The 18,169-nt window shown below is 62.1% G+C and overlaps 1 protein-coding gene across 3 annotated transcripts in view; it reads left to right on the forward strand.

Annotated features, from left to right (window-relative positions):
• Positions 1 to 18,169, forward strand: part of Rap1 (RAS oncogene family member Rap1) — a 30,044-nt gene that overhangs the window by 10,483 nt on the left and 1,392 nt on the right. Inside the window, exons 2-5 of one of the 3 annotated variants that reach the window (XM_037214832.1) lie at positions 318 to 415; positions 14,129 to 14,321; positions 16,341 to 16,469; positions 17,532 to 17,687. In XM_037214832.1, coding sequence (XP_037070727.1) covers positions 14,139 to 14,321; positions 16,341 to 16,469; positions 17,532 to 17,687 — 468 coding nt within the window. In that variant the 5' untranslated portion in view covers positions 318 to 415; positions 14,129 to 14,138. Of the gene's footprint in view, positions 1 to 218; positions 416 to 7,685; positions 7,707 to 14,128; positions 14,322 to 16,340; positions 16,470 to 17,531; positions 17,688 to 18,169 lie in introns of those variants that run through there. The other 2 variants (XM_037214831.1, XM_037214833.1) reach the window with 2 other exon arrangements.

Here is an 18,169-nt window from a genome sequence, read left to right on the forward strand (position 1 = left end):
CTGGCGGGATCGTCGAAGCCCCCCCCCCCCATCGACCTTTAAATCTGATACCATTCCGCGAGATATGGATATTGGATAAGGCTGCACCCGCGCGCCGCCCGGCGTGTCCCTCTCAGTACCGCCACAGCGGAGGATCGACTATCGCGCCGCTCCGCGGCCACTATCGATCCGGCCCGCCGCCGCCACCGCCGCCGCCGCCGCTGCCGGCCGCCGGTTGGTGAGGCAGTCAGGCCAGAGTCAGCGAGGGTGGAGGAACGGTCGGCGACGTGCTCCCGACGTCCCCCACCGCCAGCCGTGACGTCCGGGCGTGTCCGCAGGAGGCGACTGTGCGACTGCGAACGTCCGCGGGTGACGCTGACCGCGCGCGGCGCGCCAGGAACGAACCTCGCCCGACTGCTGTCCCCGCGGCCGACAGGTGAGTACCTGGCCGGTGCACGGCGTGCAGCTGCGGCGAATATCGATCACGCGCACGCACACGTGAGTCACGGCCGCTGTCGAGTCGGGTCGGCGGCGGGGAGCGACGCGATTCGGGCCTCGGGGCCGCCGCGGTCGTGTCCGGGAGCGGGCGGGGCCACCGCCTCAGCTGACGTCTGACCTTGACAGCGGTCCCCCCTGTTCGCGGTGCCGGCCGCCGCCGCCGCCTCGCCCGCCACCGCGGCCGCCCCGCTGCCGTCACCGTCGCCGCCACATGTTATGGACGACAAAAACCGGGGGCGACGTCCGTTTGCCGGCCGGCCGGCGGCGCGGGGAACGGCTGCCCGTCTGGCGTGCTCCCCGTGCCAGCAAGCTCGCTCCGCGGCCGAGGCGTGGGGACTGGCTGGGCCGTGGAAAGCCGCTGCGCCGCCCGCACAAACGGCCATCGCCACCAGCCCTGTGAACGAGCCTCCGCCCTCCGCCGGCCGGGGGTCGTCTGGGTCCGCCGCCGGCTACCGCTGCCTACCAACGGCGCCTAATCTGCAGCCGTGCAGCGGCGATACAGCGGCAGCGCCGCCGGCCGGCAGCTGACACGTGACGTCACCGTCTGCCTGCTCTGCCGCGGCGCGTTGCCCGCCGCGGGGCAGCCCCACCGGAAGCGGCTCATCCTGTGCCGGTGTCGCGCTCGCCGAGCCGTGCGTGACGTCACGGCCGCCCAGAGGTGGCTCGGCGGCGCACGGGTGACGCGGCGGTCCCGGCGGCGGCCGAGCCTGAATCACCGTGTGTTCTGCGAAGATCAGTCACGTCGCCGCCGGCGGAGGCAGTCTCACGCGCGGCCGCCGCCTGGCCTTTGTCCAGCGGGCGGGCGCGATGCCAGGTTTTCGGCGGCGCCGGCGTCGGCGCGCTCGGCCGCCGGCACGCACCGCCGCGTGGCACGCTGCCGATGCCCCGGCGGCGGACAGGGCAACAGGCGCACGAACTGACGTTACGGCCGGCGCCGGCACGTGTGGAGGGCAGCCCGGTGGCGCGTCCCTCGCCGACGCGGCGGAGCCGGCGGCCGGCCGCCGATGACGTCATAGCCGGCCGGCCATCTGCGCGGCGTCACCTCGGCCGGCCGACGCGGCAACAGCTGTGCTCCAGATCTGGCAGCGCGCCCGGGCGCCGCCCCGCTGGACGGCCGGCGCCGGTGCGGCCTTCGCCGTCGCCCGGCGATGGAAGCTGGCTCCGGTGGCGGAAGTCCTCGCGGCGGCGCGTCACGGAAGCCCTCTGGCGGGTGGCACGGAAGCGTGTGGGTGCCGACGCGGTGGCTGCTCCAAGCGGGGGACAGCGCGCGGTCGGCCTGGCTGCCAACTGGCACGGCGTGGCGACCGGCGGTGAACCACGCCCCGTGCGTGAGAAGGCCGCCGTCGACCGCCAGGGATCCGATCGTAAACTCATGTAAACTTGTGACAGTTGCAGGCCAATATGCAAATGAAATTCAGTGATCGCATTCAGCTATGGACAGCATCCGGCCATTTTGAATATCCGATTGGCAGGCACAAATAGTGAAAAAGACAGCCACTGCGGCCTGTTTCGAAACCCTGACTATCTGACTCTGTATCGCAGCCCGCCAACGCGTCTCTGTTCGGCCCTGTCGTGAGACCGCGCCTGGCGGGGCCGGTCGCTTCCCCCTCCCTGTGCCGCTCCCCTCCCCGCGCTACCGAGCTACGCGCGCGTGACATGACGCGACTCCGCGTGATGTGCGGCGGAAGCACGGCACCGAGACCCGGCGGCGCGCCGGAGGAATGTCACGGCACCGCCGGCCTCGATCTGGCCCAGGCACGCGCCGCGCCGCGCCGTGCCGCGCGATGTCCTCGCGGATGGCCCGGTGGTGTCGCCGGCGCGGCGGGCGCAGCCGTGCCGGCGGCGGCGCGGGGCGGCGCCGCTGCGGGCCGCTGCCTGCTCGGTCGGACCGCGACCACCGGCCGAGTGCAGTGTCCGCCATTGATCTACTGTCGGCCACCGCCGTCGCTCAGTTTGACAGGTCTGGCCGGGCCGGGCTGGGCAGGGTCGTGGCTGGGTCGGTCGGCTGCCGGCCGGTGGGCGGGCGGCCGTTGCCAGCGCGCGTCAGTGGGCGCCGCCGCGCCCTGCTCTCGGCACACGGAGGCCGCCTGCGCCGAGACAATACGACGGGCGTGAGAGGGGCCGGGCGCCCCGGGGTCAGACCGGTGACCCCGCCGTCCCGGGCGGCCGCCGCTGTTGTCGTCGTACACGGGCCCAAGGCCTGGCGGGTGACGGCTGTGCAGACTGGGGTCGCGTCCGGCATGTACTGCGGCCGTGACCGAGTGGCTGGGGTGCCGTCGGCTCTCGGTCCGGTTCCCTTCTCTCTGGAGCGATCTCGGCACTATCAACTATCAACTATATCACTATCAACGTCACTTTGGAAAGGTTCGGATGGCCTTCAAAACTGAACCCACCCGCCGGGATTTTACATGTCCTGTCTGGTATGTCCTGCCAGTGTCCGTTGGGTGGGAGCACATGCAATATATTTTTCCCATTCATTTTAACAATGAGTGACATTCGTCGGAGGTGCCGAAGGTATCTGTTAGCTTGGCGCAAGAAGGGATGGTCTGGCCGCGTCTGACTTGGCTGCTTCGTCAAAGCGTTCCGGCCGATTCCTGTGTAGATGCCTGATCTTTTCGCACTATTGCATGTCATCTCGTTACGACGTACAGGTTGACCGAGCTTGGTACGGCAGCGGCGGCCGTGCTGGCGTCCGCGCTCGTCGGGCGGAAGTGAGGCTGCTTCCGCACGGCCGCCGCTGCCGCCCCGGCAGATGCCCGCCGAGGCCGCTACTGACGGCCGATAGGGGTGGGCACCGGGACTCCCTGTCAGCGGCGGCCGACCCCGGCCGGCTGTGACCTCGGAGCGGCGCCGCCGGCCGAGGGCGGTCCCGTCCGCGGCGCGTTACGGTGCCGCGCGTACGGCAGTTGGCGCGGCCGCCGGCTGGCGCCGCCGCGCGCCGATTATCCGCCAGCGACAGAACTCGGCCAGCGATGGCAGGCCGACACCCGGTCCCTGCTGGCCGCCCCGCTAGCCGCGCCGCGTGGCGTGGCTGCTTGGCCGGTGAGCATGGACTGCCGGCTGCCGAATCTGCGTAACACAGTCATTCCGGAGCGGCGTAACACGGGTGTTACGGCGCTGAGAAACATCCGCTCGGACCGCGCAGCGCTGCTACCCTGAGGCCGCGTATTGCGGCTTCCTCGGTGGCGTGGGGCGGCCGCTCGCCACGCTACCGGGCCACATATCCACAATGGCGACTGTGTATTGAGATTGATGTCTAGAACGGCTGCTGCTTCTGATTGGATCCACTGCATATTCATGCTTTATGGTGTACGCCTGAACTGTACGAGGCGCCGTACATCATTCAGGCTCAAATGGAGCTTTGCAACCTTTGTATTCGCGTTCCCGTCCAAGGTTGTCATGAATCACAGCGCATTCCAAACATCAAACCGTGACGTGTAGAAGTTTGCGGATATCGAACGCTGTATGTGACCTCGCCGTACGGTTTGTGGTCTTCCTGGTCCCGAGGGGAGGGCGGAGTTGCGTTGGGGCGGTGGGGGAGGTGGGGGGGGGGGGAGGGTGCTGGTGTAATAATTGCGTCCCCACCATACGTGGGAAGCTCAGAGATCCTCTCAGTGACACCGCCCCGCGGCAGAAGCTCGGCAGGGCCGCGTGACCCGCCGGCCGGCGCCGCCAGCCCTCAGTACCACGCCGCTCAGGGCCGCCGCCTCGCCGCCAGCCGGCACCCGAGCCGGACCTCCCGCCGGTGCCACAACAAACACGTGTCCCGCATCCTGAAGCGACGGCCGCCGGCCGGGTCGGCGGCGGCAAGGTTGGGGTGCAGCGCGACGTCCGGTGCGCCGCGGCGCCCGGCAGGGTCCGGCGCGGCGGCGTTTTTACCGGGGGCGGCAGACTCGACACCAAACGGTGCTTTTCTGGTTCCTGGTCCGCGCGCACGGCGTAACTGTCGCCGGGCTGGCTGGCGCTCTCGCGTCGATGCGGTGCCTCGGCCCCAGAGGACTGATAGCGCTGTTAGGCGGTGGCTCGGCCGAAGAGGACTGATTACGCTGTCAATATTGACTCGGTTGCAGTCGGAGGTTAGGTGGGAGCAGTCCCAGGCGAGTGGAGCGGTCGATCACTTCATCGGAATTCCAGAAGCCCGTGCCTCCTCGTTAGCGCTGCAGCAAGGCTAAGAATAACAAAAATAAGACGCGGTGACGGCTCTTTGCCAGCATCCTTCGCATTCTTAGTTTGCAAACGGGCTCTTTTCACCGCAGAAAAAGAGTTTTGGAATTCCGCCGGTGCAGCGCATTGCAGCCGTGAAGGGCCCACTTCTGCTCTCTCCGCAGCCGGCCGTTTGCCGACGTTTTCGCGGTGCCGGCGCGATGAGCCTACCAGTCTGTGTCTACTTGCAGTCGGCAAGCAGTTCCGACGGCAGCTCGTGCGCTTCTCGCCGACCAGCCCAGAGTCGGTGCGCGGCGCGTGGACCGCCGACTAATCTGCCCCCGAAGGGAGGGCGGGCTGTGGCGCAGCCGGCGGGGGTCGATGTCATCCAATCACAGACTCGCGGCGGTGGACGCGCCGCGGCGGAAGACGTCGTTGCTGGGGTAATGCTGGCAATCAGCTGGAGGAGCTCCTCAGGCTGGATCTGTGAGACGTGTCATCAGCCATCCGCGCCGCCGCTCCGGGCTGGAGAGCGAGGCGGGCGGCTTGTCCTGTCGCTCCGACAGGCTCCGTGCCGACAGGAGTGCCTGAGTGCTCCGACAGGCTCCGTGTCGCTCCGACAGGAGTGCCCCTGCACTCGCGTCCGACGTCTGAACAGCCATGTCTCGATGACCCGGATCTACCCAGGCCGTCGACGAGGCGTTCAATAGACAGGCGGCTTGAGATGGATGCAGGCGGGTGGCACACGTGTGATGAGCTCGGCAAACGACTCCAGTCTTCAGTCGGGTGTGTGGGTCCGACGTCGTGGCGCCGCGGCTGGCGCTCGCCGGCCGCGAGGGCAGGGAGCCCCCGCCGTTCCGCCGTGCCCGTCACGGCCACACAGGACACTGGTGGCGTCAGGCGTCCGCAGCGCCGGCGTCGAGGTGTCCCCAAAACCCGACCGGCGGCCTCGGCTGGTGGGCAGAGGGGCGGTCTCCTCTCCCGCGCCGCTCCTGTGCAGGACGTTCGGCGGTTCTGGCCGGTGGTCTCCGACCGTGATGGGTGTGAATCGTCTCAGGAGTGCTCTCGGTGCATCAGCAGGGTGTCCAGTGACCTTGCCTGGTGACCGCTGCCGACGCCGGGCATGAGAACGACTTGGCGGCGTCCTCCCCAGCGGCGTGCCTCTCCGCGGAGCATCCGGCGATTCGACAGACGGCCTCCGGTGATGATGGGCGCCCGGCGGCTGGACAGTGTCCGTCCCTCCGCGCCTCGGCAGGGCGCCGGCCGTCCCGACCAGTGACCGCCCGCGTCCAGGGGCGGCGCGGCAGCGGCGCGCGACCGACGTCCGCGTCTCCACGGGCGGACCGGGAGCGCTGCAGCCGCCGCCCGTCTCAAGGGCGCCGGCGGCGGTGGCGGCGGCGGCGGCAGGCGACCGCCTGGGAAGGCTGCAGCCATCCAGCCGAGCCCGCCCGGTCGGCCAAGGCTCTGCAAACGCTCGCGGCCGTCTGGCGCCGCGCCGCACCGCCGTCCTGCCGCCAGGGTGAGGTGACACTAGGCCGTCCCCGGTGCAAATGCCGCGTCGATACTGGTGGCTGGTGCGCTCCATCGATGCAGTCGGCATGCAGCGGGAACCCGAGGCGTCACGCTCGTCACTTTTGTAGGATCGAGCAGTTTTACCGGAGGTTCGTGCAGGCCCCCTCGCTCCTGAGTGACGCACCGCTGGGGGCCGCGAGGAAAGCGGGCCTCTTTGTCCTGGATCGCGCGGGGCGCCACCTGCCGTCACTGACCGCCGGATGGAGCATTCCTGGTCTGCATTAAACATGGCGCCCGATACGGGGGGGGGGGGCGTCCGCCAGCGGCCGTGACCGCGAAGCTCTTCGTCTCCGGTGGCGGGTGTATCGCGTGGTTTGCGGCCCGGTGGTTGGGAACACCGACACCCGTTGGTGGGGAACACTGACGTCCGGTGGTGGTGAGCACTGACGTCAGGTGGTGAACACGCACGCCCGGTATTTGGAACACTGACGCCCGGTGGCGGAGAACACTGACGCCCGGTGGCGGGAACACTGACGTCGAGTGGTGAACACTGACGCCCGGTGTTGGGAACACTGACACCCGGTGTTGGGAACACTGACGCCCGGCTGTGGAGAACACTGACGCGGCCATGACCTGTGGCGGCCGGCTTGCCCCGACCGGCAGAGGTCGTCAGCGTGGGAGTGCTCGCTGCGCGACGCAGAAGGAAGGTCGCTCGGCATGTTTGCGGCGCATGTGCGGCGCGGACGAACCCGCCAGGTGGCCTCGCCGATCGGTTTTAGGTATTCAGGTCAGTTGCCCGGGGCTGTGGGTGTCTCCTTAGAGTAGTCGGGTCAGGTCTCTTGGCTCCAGTGGACTGGAGGCTATTCGGCTTAGCATCGCCTAGCGAATGGGTGAGGGCAGGCCAGGCCAGGTAGTGTGTCCCAGCTGGATATGGGCCGTCCCATCCGGCGCCACCGTTGCTCGTCTGTGTCGGTTCAGGTCGCGGGGCGGGTCGGCGCCTCGTGTGTCGTTCTCATCCGCCCTATCGTAGCTCGTTGAGATCAGGTTAGTTTCGAACCGCCGGCGCGACAACGGCTGCGCCACCCACATAGCCGGCAGTCGCTGGGGCCAGGTGATCTTACGGTGCTCACTCCGAATTGGTCGTTCCCGCCACGCCATCGTCAAGCCGCCTGGGCGAGACCAGTTTGAGTTAGCCTGCTCCCTATTGGTGGCTATATATATATATATATATATATATATATATATATATATATATATATATATATATATATTGCTCCCTATATTGCGCCGCCGGCACTCTTCCTGTTCATTTCCGCTCGAGGGGTCTCGTTCTGTATTGGTCGTTATCGCCCACGCCGTCGCCAGTCGCGCCGTCCAGTTCAGGTGGGGGCAGCTCGCTCCCCATTGGTGGTCTGCGCCCACGCCGCCGTGCAGGCAGCGGAGGCGGCGCGCCGGCCGTGCGCCGCGGCGCCTATCGATTCTCAGGTGCGTCCGGTTGGGCCCAGTCAGTGCCTGTGCGGCCGGCTGGTGGTGTGGCCGCGCTCGCTGCTGACGCCGCAACTGCACCGCCGTCGGTACGTCGGGCGGCGGCCGTTACGCGGCGACCGTGCGCGGCGTGGCCCATTGTTGGCGCTCGCCGGCCGTGGCCTGGCACGGTCCTCGGGCGGTGCAGCGGGGCGGGGCGACGACCCTGTGCCGGTCTGCGCTAGCCGACCGGTGGCGGGGCGGCCCGGGCGGCCGGCTGCTGGGCTGACAGGCTGTGTCGAGACTGGTGTTCGGGGCGGAGTGTTGGCCGGCTGTTTTCCAGGGGAATGGAGTGGAGTCTGTCACTCTGGAGTCGTCGCGGAACTCGGTGTTCCCAGGGAGAAGCGATGACGGACGGGGACTTGAACCTGTGTCATCACAATGGCCTGTGACTTTTCGCGTTATTGTCTTCGCCATGGTAGCTGACAAAGATCGCGCGTGCAGACTGAAGCAAGATGTTTGTTTTTATAAAACGGTCCGTGGTGTCGCAATAATTTTATTCAGCGCGTTAGTTGGACGCCATTTTTAAAATATCAATCTGGTCTTTTGGGATGCCTCGCTTCGTCCGAAAGCAAACCAGTTTATGGAGATGTGCCAGGCCTACAGCAGCTGAGCACCCACTTGCCCTGACGGAGACGCTGTCTTGCTCTGTCGGGTTGGGGCCGTGGCCGGCCGTCAATTCCAGGTGTGAGCGTCAGCCTCCGTTCCCAGTTTCAATCTCAGTCCTGAGAGTGGAAGTCAGTGACGAGCCGTAAGGTCCCCGAGTTTTCACTGAGCGTCGGGTCTGGTTACCAGTCATGAGAGACTTGACAGAGTCGAATCCGCAGACCTGACACCGAGTGTCAGCTCCGAAGTCCTGGACTGGAGCGTCAGCCCCAACTCCGAGTTCATGCGCCATTCCTGGGTGTGGTTCGTGGTGGTCCCTCGTGCCGTCGCCTGACAGATACCATTAGCTCTCGGTTTTCCGTTGTCGATGGGCGCTGCTATGGCCGACACCTCGGCTGTTATCATGCATGCCAGGGTCATCGCATTCTCATGTGATAAACCGATAGACGGGCGGGATTGTCACGCGGGCGTGCTCTCCCTGCGCAATCGCATTGTTGTCGGGACAATCGTCCGACCCGAACCAACCCTCCGACCACGAATGCCGTCACAGCACAGCGCCGATCCTGTATTCCCCCGCTCTTGTGCAAGATCATGCGAAGGAATTAAAGCCGGGGGGGGGGGGGGGGGAGGGGAGGCGGCACGCTGGCGGTGTGAATTCGACGATGTGGAGACGCCGCCGCCCTGCCGTGCCGCGCCCGCGCCCGTGCCCGCGCTCCGCCGATGCCGTGGCGTGGCGGTCACGCGTGCCGGAGTCGTCCCCGGCCGCCGCCGCGACAGCTTCCGCGGCGGCACCGCGTCCTCCGGCGGCCGCCGCTCCCCGCCGCCGGCGACTCGCCGCCGCGCAGGATATCGCACCCCCGCCGCCGGCTGGCGAAAGTGGCGGCGCGCCGGGTACGCCGCCGCGCCGCCCGCGGCCGGCGGGAGATGCGCGCCCGCTCGCGCACGGCGAAAGTGGTGCTGGGCCGGGCGCCGGGGGCGCCGCACCGGAAACTGTGGGCCGGGGGACGGCGCCGGCCGCAAATAGCCGGCCTGCGCGCCTGCTCGGGCCGGGCCGGGCCGCCGCCGTCTCGCTCAGATCGGCTGGCCGGACCTAACGCGGGCGCTCGGCCGCTCGGAGCGCAAGCCGGCCGGCCTGGCGTGGGAGGGGTGCCGCCATGTGCGGCGGGTCAGGTTCCGACTCCCACGGCGGCGGCGGGCCGCCCGGAGCTGGTGTTGCGCGGGCCGCGCGGGCCTGAGCAGCGGGCGGCGGTGCCGCCGGCCGGGGGTGCCACCTGTCGCGGGGGCGCGGTCGCGGCGGCCAGTGCCGGCTGCGGTGTCTCTGCCTCTCCGGTGCTGGTGCATGTAGTGTGTGCATCGGTGTGTTGGCCCGGAGTGGTGCTGTTTCCGGCGGCGAATCGTCGCGCCTCGTGCATGACTGGCGGCGCCGAGGGTCCATGGAGCGGGCGGCCACGGTGCTCGGCGCGCATGCCTGGTCCACGGTGCTTGTGGCGCTGTCGTGGGCACTGGCGACGACGCCTGTTGGACAACGACGCCTGTGGGACAACGACGCATGTTGGACAACGACGCATGTTGCACAGCGACGTCTGCAGGACAACGACTCTTGTTGGACGACGCCTGTAGGCAGCGTCCTAGAATTGCCGACTTTGGGTGTAAAGCAACACCCTATGAGGAGGAATTTTCACCCCTTTTCCCCATATTTTATGTGAATTTTTCACTCCTGGGACACCTATGGCTATGTCCTGCCTCACCTACATCTGAATCATGTCTATGTATGCACAGAGCAAGAGCGCCAGGTACCTCCAAGTCCAAGTACCCCAGCGACCCCAGCCGCTTGCACGCATTAAGTTTGGTTTGTTTGCAACATGTATGACAATTTGCAGCTGTGCGCCAAATGCAAGGTTTTCACTCATCCCCTATTTTTTTTGGTCTCACCGCCAGCACCATGGAAGTAGAGCCTGGTGCAAACACCAGCAAGGACTGGTAGAGCATTTTACTCCACGTACTTCTTTTTTCCCGAGGAAACTTGACCACTAAATGCATCACTCCCGAAATGCATGAGTGAAAAGTTCAAGAAATGTCTTTTAAATTGTACTTACAAGATGAATATCACCATTTGAGCACTTCTTTTAACAGATTTTAAGTCAAATCAGCTGGTTGCAAAATTTTGCGAGAAAAGTACAAGTCTTTATATTTATTTAGCTACTTTTGTTTTTCTTGATATCATACCAGTGTGATACCACTTTATTCTTCCTTCCTTTTCGATTGCCTTTAGAGGTACCATCTGCTGCTTAAAATGTTGACGATTTCTCTGCAAGATGCTCCAACTGCAAGCTTGTACGTATTTCATACATACATTTCATTGGTAGGCATGATTGATATTTATATTTGGGGGGTGACTCGGATGACTGTCTGCCAGCAGACCATGTAAAAGGTACTGCATTTTTGTTTTTGGGGAGCAGCGAGAAGCCGGTAAGTCTCCTGTGGACCAAGTAATTGCTTACCTTACCTGCCTTCAACACATGATTGGTAACCAGAGTTAGCCATTTTCTGCTTTAATGCATCGAGTTTTGCTATAAGACAAATTATGATAACACAAGGCATGCAATGGGCTTATTTTGTTCCACATTCTTGGTTATTTGCCCCAAATTTCTTGAAGTGGCCCCTCATGGCTGCTTTAACCAGATGTTTTCTATAGTTGTCATGGTTTGCTGACTGGCAAATGACTGTTGTATATATGCACTATATTTTTAACACAGGGATACTGTAAGCTGCATAGCAATTATAATATGAGTTAAATATTGCTATGTAACAAATAGTCAGACCATTTAAAAGATGAAGCCAACGTCTCAAACTTTGTCATCAAATATGAATAAACAAGCCCAAATGGATGCATTTGCTGCAGCTGAAAAGGCAAGCAGCGATACTGGCATGGTCATCTAAAAGTTATGTTATTTTTGGAGACGAGAGATTGTTTTGTGGAGCATACCCATCATTGCCCTTGACATATGCTAACCATGGCAATCAAAATAAGTTGTTCAAAGTGATTTAAAGTGTTTTGATTTGTGCGTTGTCAACTTTGTGTGGTATCAACAAGCATGCACAAATGAACGGAAAAAAATCCAAGTTGAAACCATTCAAAAACTAGCTTTAAATATCATGTTTTTATCACAAGTGCTGCTGTCAACACACAGGTGAGTTGAGATGATGTTCATCATATGGACTACTCTAAGTTAGGTTAAGTTGGTCAAGTGCATGACAAGTGGCAATAGGAATTGTGCAAGAATCAGTAACTCACAACTGCTGATGTGATACAAACAGGTTATACAGGATGAGATGATGTAAGGCCTGTGTAGGTTAGGCATAGGCTACTTTCATGGAAATAAGCCATGGTATTTTGTAAGAAGCAGTGACAAAATGTTTGTTTTCCCTGACCCCACCTTAACAGAAGCCGGAAGTATGTCTATGGCGTTTGACTTGGTGATGGGCTGATGTGTGGGAGTCCAATGTTTTTTGGTTTGAGTGTTTTATGCTTGTTGAATTTTCTGTTGTTATATTGTTATTGAATTCCTTTGCTTTGTTTTGTTTGAAAAGTGCTGTGAAAGGGAATTGAAAAGTGCAGCATCAAATTACTGGTGTTAGTAATTTGTTATGCTCATAGTACTGTCATGAAATTACTGTGCTTTAACACGCGCCTGGTTGGCCGGCTAGATACCCTTCGCTCGGGTGTGGGGGGTCAGTTTGAACCCCCATCTGAGGTCTCGGGAACTAAGAAAGCTAGAGACACCAAATTTACAGGGTGTCTTGACCTATATGTGAACTCACTTGGGTTAAGGTTTCAGCTCCCTAGGTCATGACCTTCAGGTCGAATAAAGTCAAACAAGATCAGATTCCAGGCTGGTCTCCAAAGCACCCCCAGAACCAGCAACTGTCTGAGCAAAAGGTCACAAGCCCATTTGAAGTCACTGACCTTGTTTGACCCTTTGAAGGTCACGGTGACCAAAGTGATGCAAGACTGCTCTGCATTTTCATTTGAATAAGTGACAAAGATTACGCCAGGCAGTATGTTCCTAAAACAAAAGGTTCGACCCAGGTCGTCTGAGGTCAGTGGCCTGTTCTGACCTCTAAAAAGTCAATTGAAAATGTATAATGTGGTTCCTGCTGTCAATAAATTCGAAATGAGCACCAGCAATTATCCCATACAGCAACCCTTAGAGTAATAAATCAGGTTGGTTTTGACCTTGGTCTAACCATCATACCTGACCTTAGGTCAACGTAATTTGCGCATTCAATATTCGTGGTGCCTAGGAAAGCATCTCAGATATGTATGTCTTCGTCAAACACTCCGTTGTTGTATCAGATTGAACGATTTCCTAGAAATTGCCTTCGCTGAAACCATGGGCTGACTTTGATCTGTCACAGGTCAGCGACCTTACAAGGTACATGTAAAATTTGTATGTCAAACGATCCGCTGTGCAATTTTCTACAGCCATGCAAAATATGGCGCGGCTACGCCGCGCCGTTCAGATTGGGGAAAAGCCCGTGGGGGGGGGGGTCAATTTGCCCCCCCCCCCCCCACCCGAGCGCGTATTAATGTATTCTGTTTCACTTTCATGGCCTAAGATGTTAAAAAACGAAATAGTTTTGTCAGGTTTCTGATATTACGTCCATGCCAACTTGAAATAAATGTCTGTTTGCTGAAGCATCAGTCACGAGCTCATAAGTTCCGTCTTTTGTGAATGGGTTTTTTCACTCCCGCACGGTCTTTTTGCGATGTAATTTTTCACTCCCACCCTAGTTCAAAAGCGATTCTAGCTCCCTGCCTGTAGGACAACGACGCCTGTTGCACAACGACGCCTGTTGGACAACAACGCCTGTTGGACAACGACGCCTGTTGCACAACGATGCATGTAGGACAACGACGCCTGTTGGACAACGACGCCTGTTGAACGCTCAGAATGATGAGGCGAATAGCTCGTCTCATGGCCCGTTTCTCCCATTGTATATTACGTCAGTGTAATAGCAGAGTCAACTGCCTGTGAGTTTGGCATGGATACAGTGCTCGCGGTGGGACGGCATGATGTTCCTAATTAGACTCTGATTGCGCATGACCGCTAAAAGACTACAAACTACACGTCGGCTGCTGGAACGTCCCTGGGAGGTATGCACGTACGTGTGCCACTTTCCAGCAGCTTGCCGGCCATGGCGGACGTTCCTCGTCGCGACTACAGCGCCGGCGGAGTGTAGCCGACAGGCCGGCGCCGGCGCCGCGCGCCACCCAGACCGCCGCCACGCCAGGCGTCGCGGCGGCGTGCCGGTGTGCCGTGCGGGACTGGCGGCGTGCATTCCTGCTAGCCGCCGGCGGCCGACATTGTCTGCGTCCGTGCCGCCGTTCGGACGGCATTTTTGCCGTCGTTGAACGGCCGCGGGACGTGGTCCGCCGGCACCGGCCTTGCCCCGACGAGCGACGGCTGACATCCAGTGTCGCGCGCGTCCCCTGGCGGCGGTCCGCTGGTCCGCTGCGGACCAGGCTTGCCATGGCCGTGGATGACATGCTCATATATATATATATATATATATATATATATATATATATATATATATATATATATATATATATATTCATATACAAATGTGTTATCCATGCTGACCATCCACCGGCGGTGATGGTCCGGGCCGCTGGCGGCCGATGCGATGCACGGCGGCGAGCGCGCTGGGCGCGGGGGTGAGAGACGCGCCGGCCCGGCGCGGGAGACCGCCGCGTCTGACCTGAGCTAACGCGCTGCCGCCCCCGCCCGCACGCAGCCAGCTGACCCTGCTTATCTGACCTGACCTGATGGCTGACCCGCCACCTTTCCTGTGTCCGCAGGTAACCGACCATGAGGGAGTACAAGATTGTGGTGCTGGGTTCGGGCGGCGTGGGCAAGTCGGCGCTCACCGTACAGTTCGTGCAGGGCATCTTCGTGGAGAAGTACGACCCAACCATCGAGGACTCGTACCGCAAACAGGTGGAGGTGGAAGGCCAGCAGTGCATGCTCGAGATCCTCGACACGGCTGGCACGGTGAGTAGCCCTGTACTGCCCTTTCCCTTCCTCGCTCCCCTGCTCGCTCCCGCTGCCCCCTGCCCCTGCCGCACAGCACCGCTGCTGTCGTCAGCAGCAGCGGATGGTGATTATTTATGGCCTCGTAATGCCTTCATCGCGAACAAAGGCTGTAATGAATAAGAGACGGCGTCACCCATTCGTCGCTTGATGTCCTCTTGCTCCATGCACCGTGTTCTTTGGACGTTGAGCCTCTGGGTTTGTGGGTCACTTGTGACCAGGTTGGTGCTAAAGCTCCGGACCGACACGGCCTGTCCTGATCCCGTTGGTGTCGAATGTCGTGGTGCGCCATGTGGTAAGATGCGCCGCGTGACAAATGGCGCGCGGCGTCGTTTGACCTCGGTCCGGCGACGCCTGGCCGTCGTTCGGTCCCGGAGCTGGTACGTGACAGCATGTGTCGCGCACAGCTCCCGTTAGCGGGCCTCCGAAGGGTGGCGGTGGCTTGCGGTGCCGCGCTCTAGTTGAAGCCTCACGTCGCAGGCGGGGCAACGCCGCCCCGTCCGCCTCACTCGAGGAAGACCCCCGAACGGGCCGGCCGCTCGCCGGGGAGGCGACCACGACCGTGTCCCGCCGGCCCGGGGAGCGCCGACCGGCTGGGCGTGTGCGGGCCGGTCGGGCGGCCTGGCTGCGTGTCGCGCCACGCCGGGCCGGCCGATCTCTAACGGGTCCGCTTAGAGGCGTGCGAGGCACACCGCTCGCCCCAGCGGCCTGGCAGCCGGCCGGCCGGCCAGACCACGGCCAGTTCCGCTCCGGTGCGCCGCCGGTTCCGGGCAAACGGAGAGAGAGAGAGAGAGAGAGAGAGAGAGAGAGGAGAGTATGAGAGAGAGAGAGAGAGGATAGAGAGAGAGAGAGGGAGAGAGGGAGAGGAGGGAGGAGAGAGAGAGAGCGAGAGGAGGAGAGTGAGAGGGAGAGAGAGAGAGGAGAGAGAGAGAGAGGGAGAGGGAGAGGAGAGAGGAGAGGGAGAGGGAGAGGGAGAGATGGCCACTGCCGGGCGTGGAGGCGCTACTTGGGGCGATCTCGCTGCACCCCGCACCGGTGACGAGAGGGAGTGCGGTGCCATACCGGCGCCGGAGGCCGCTCGCCGAAACCAGCGCGCCGGCGACGCCGCGTGCGGCGGCGGCGGCGGCGGCGCAGCGGAGCATGGCGCGGCGCCGACGAAAAACGGCGGCGCGAGCGGCGGCGCGACGCATCCGAACGGACCAGCCCATTGTTCTGTCCGGTGCATGGCGCATGGTGTCGCCCTGCTAACCCAAACACGCCGGGCGAACACGGCAGCGCTGTCACCGCGCTGCGGCGCCCCGGTGCGGAGCCGGAGCCAGAGCCGCAGAGCCTGAGCGGGAGCCGGTGCGGTGTTGGCCGGCGATCCGCCGCCGCTCGAGCGCGAGGTTGAGCGCTCCGGCCGGTCTGGGCGTGGGTTCAGCATACTGCCGTTGATTGGCGTGTTGAGCGAGAACGGAGCGGCTCCGTCGGCGCTCCGCCCGCGGAGGTGGCGTCGCCCGCAACGGAGCGCTCCGGTGCGCCCGGTCCGCGTGCGAAACCGCGCCGCTCGCGCACGCGTGAAAACATGTTTGGCGGCGTCAGCGCGGCGGCGGATAAACAGAGGCGGCCGCCGGCTCGCTATTTATCGCTCACTAACGCGTCGCCCGTCAAGTGGCGACGTGGCCGCCCCGCCCGGCGGCCGGTGACAGCCATGACGTCATGGGGTCGAGCCGGCCTCCGCTGCGCCTTATAAGGCAGCCGGGCGCCCGCCGCAGGAGCGCGCCCTGACCCGGACTGCTGCGCCGGCCGGCGGGAGGCGGCGTGCGTGGCGCGGCCGACACCGCCGGGGTTCCACGCGATGCTCTGTTTACAGGCTCAGAGCGAGCCGGGACAGCCCGACCTGACCCGGCCCGGCGGTCTGCCTGCTTCCGCCCGCCGGCCGCAGCGGCCTCGGCGGACATCGCCGGAAGTGGCTCACTTCTGGTCGCCATCTGTCCGCAGGAGCAATTCACGGCGATGCGTGACCTGTACATGAAGAACGGTCAGGGCTTCGTGCTGGTCTACTCCATCACTGCCCAGTCGACCTTCAACGACCTGCAAGATCTGCGTGAGCAAATCCTTCGAGTCAAGGTCAGTGTCCTCTGGGCAGCGTGCCCCCCCCCCCCCCCTCACCATCCTGCGGGGCGCCGGAACGGCATAGTTCTGTTTCATTTCAACTCTGCTTTGCTTTCGCTGTCTGCTGCTGGTGTGCCGCATATATGTATATGAAGGGCACCAGGTGCTCTTGTTGTGGGCTGCATGCTGAGGGATTGTCTGGCCCCTGGGCTCCGGAATTTGGAGCCAGCGCAGCGAACAGCTAACGCGTAATAAGGGCTCCATTCGTGTGGTGTGTTTGATGGTTTTGAACGCTTTTAGTTCCATAAAATTACATACTGTGTTTTGATTGCTGTTTTTATTTGACGGTTGGCCCGTCACATGGGCCGTAATTGCTGGCTATAAGTTCTGTATATATATATATATATATATATATATATATATATATATATATATATATATAAGTTATCCCCGTAACTTGCGTAAGTAGCCCGATGCCTATTTGCTGGCTTTGACGCGGTCTTGCCACTAAGATGCTCGCCCCGCTCCGCTGTACCCATATGTGCCCGTATGGTCTCGATCGTACGGGAGGTGGGTGTCCAGACGGAGCGTCGCAGAGGGCTGCCGGGCGTGCGGGCCTCGCGTGCCTGCCGGCACCGGCCGCTGTGCGTTGCGTGCCGGCGCCGCCGTCGATCCTACCGCGTCACAGGCCGGCCGGGTTGCGTTACGCGGCAGCGGCCCGGCCTGCTCTGTGTGCGGCCGTAGTAGGGAGTGTGCCGGCGGCCTGTGAGCCCTCCCGAGCTGCAGTTCTGCGTCAGGAGACCTTACGACACGCACGCCACGGTGACCAAGGTGGCGGGAGGCCGAGGAGGAAACAGCAGGTCCCCAGTAGGCGTGAGATGCGGGACAATACCAAATGCCTTTGCTTCTGTACATGACACGAGGTTACTGCTAAACTTTTGCTAGATGTGGGGATGAAGGACTCCGCGTGTCTCCTGTGATGGTGACGCTGCGGTGCACCACATCCCGTTACTATCCTCTGCCGTTCCCCACCGGCGGTGCCCGGTCCGCCTCTGACGTGCTCTCTCGCGTCCGCAGGACACCGATGACGTACCGATGATCCTGGTGGGCAACAAGTGCGACCTGGAGGACGAGCGTGTGGTTGGCAAGGACCAGGGCCTCAACCTGGCCCGCCAGTTCAACAACTGCGCCTTCCTCGAGTCGTCGGCCAAGTCCAAGATCAACGTCAACGAGGTAACCGCCGCTGCAGCGTCGGCCTTCACCGCCGTGGCGCGGTTGCTATCGATGCGCCTAGTGCGCGCGGCCGGCGCGGATCTGCGCTAGTCTGGTCCGCGGAATCTTTATGATGGGCTTTGCTGTCAGTTTGGTCGGTTGTCACGGTCGGCCTGACTGACCGTTGTGCGGCGCTTCCCTTTGATTAGATAAGTCCGCCGGGGGGGGGGGGGGGGGGGGGGTACTTCACCTCACAAAGAGCGCAAAGTGCTGTGACAGAATCAGTATGACTTTTCTGATACGGCTAAAAAGACCGTGAACGGAGCTGAGACTCGGGGTAGATGATATGATAAGATACGTGGTAGTGGTAGGGGAATACGGGAAGGGGCAGCGCTGGCAGTGCTAAGAGCCAGCAGGGAAAGGCATATCTCAGTCCCCACAGCTGAGCTGGCCGATTTTGCATTGAATGCGGCTTTGGTCGCATGGCCCAAAGTGATACACAC

This window comes from Pollicipes pollicipes, unplaced genomic scaffold (assembly GCF_011947565.3).
Source record: "Pollicipes pollicipes isolate AB1234 unplaced genomic scaffold, Ppol_2.1 Scaffold_3447;HRSCAF=4054_pilon_pilon_pilon, whole genome shotgun sequence".
Taxonomy (NCBI): Eukaryota; Metazoa; Arthropoda; class Thecostraca; order Pollicipedomorpha; family Pollicipedidae; genus Pollicipes; species Pollicipes pollicipes.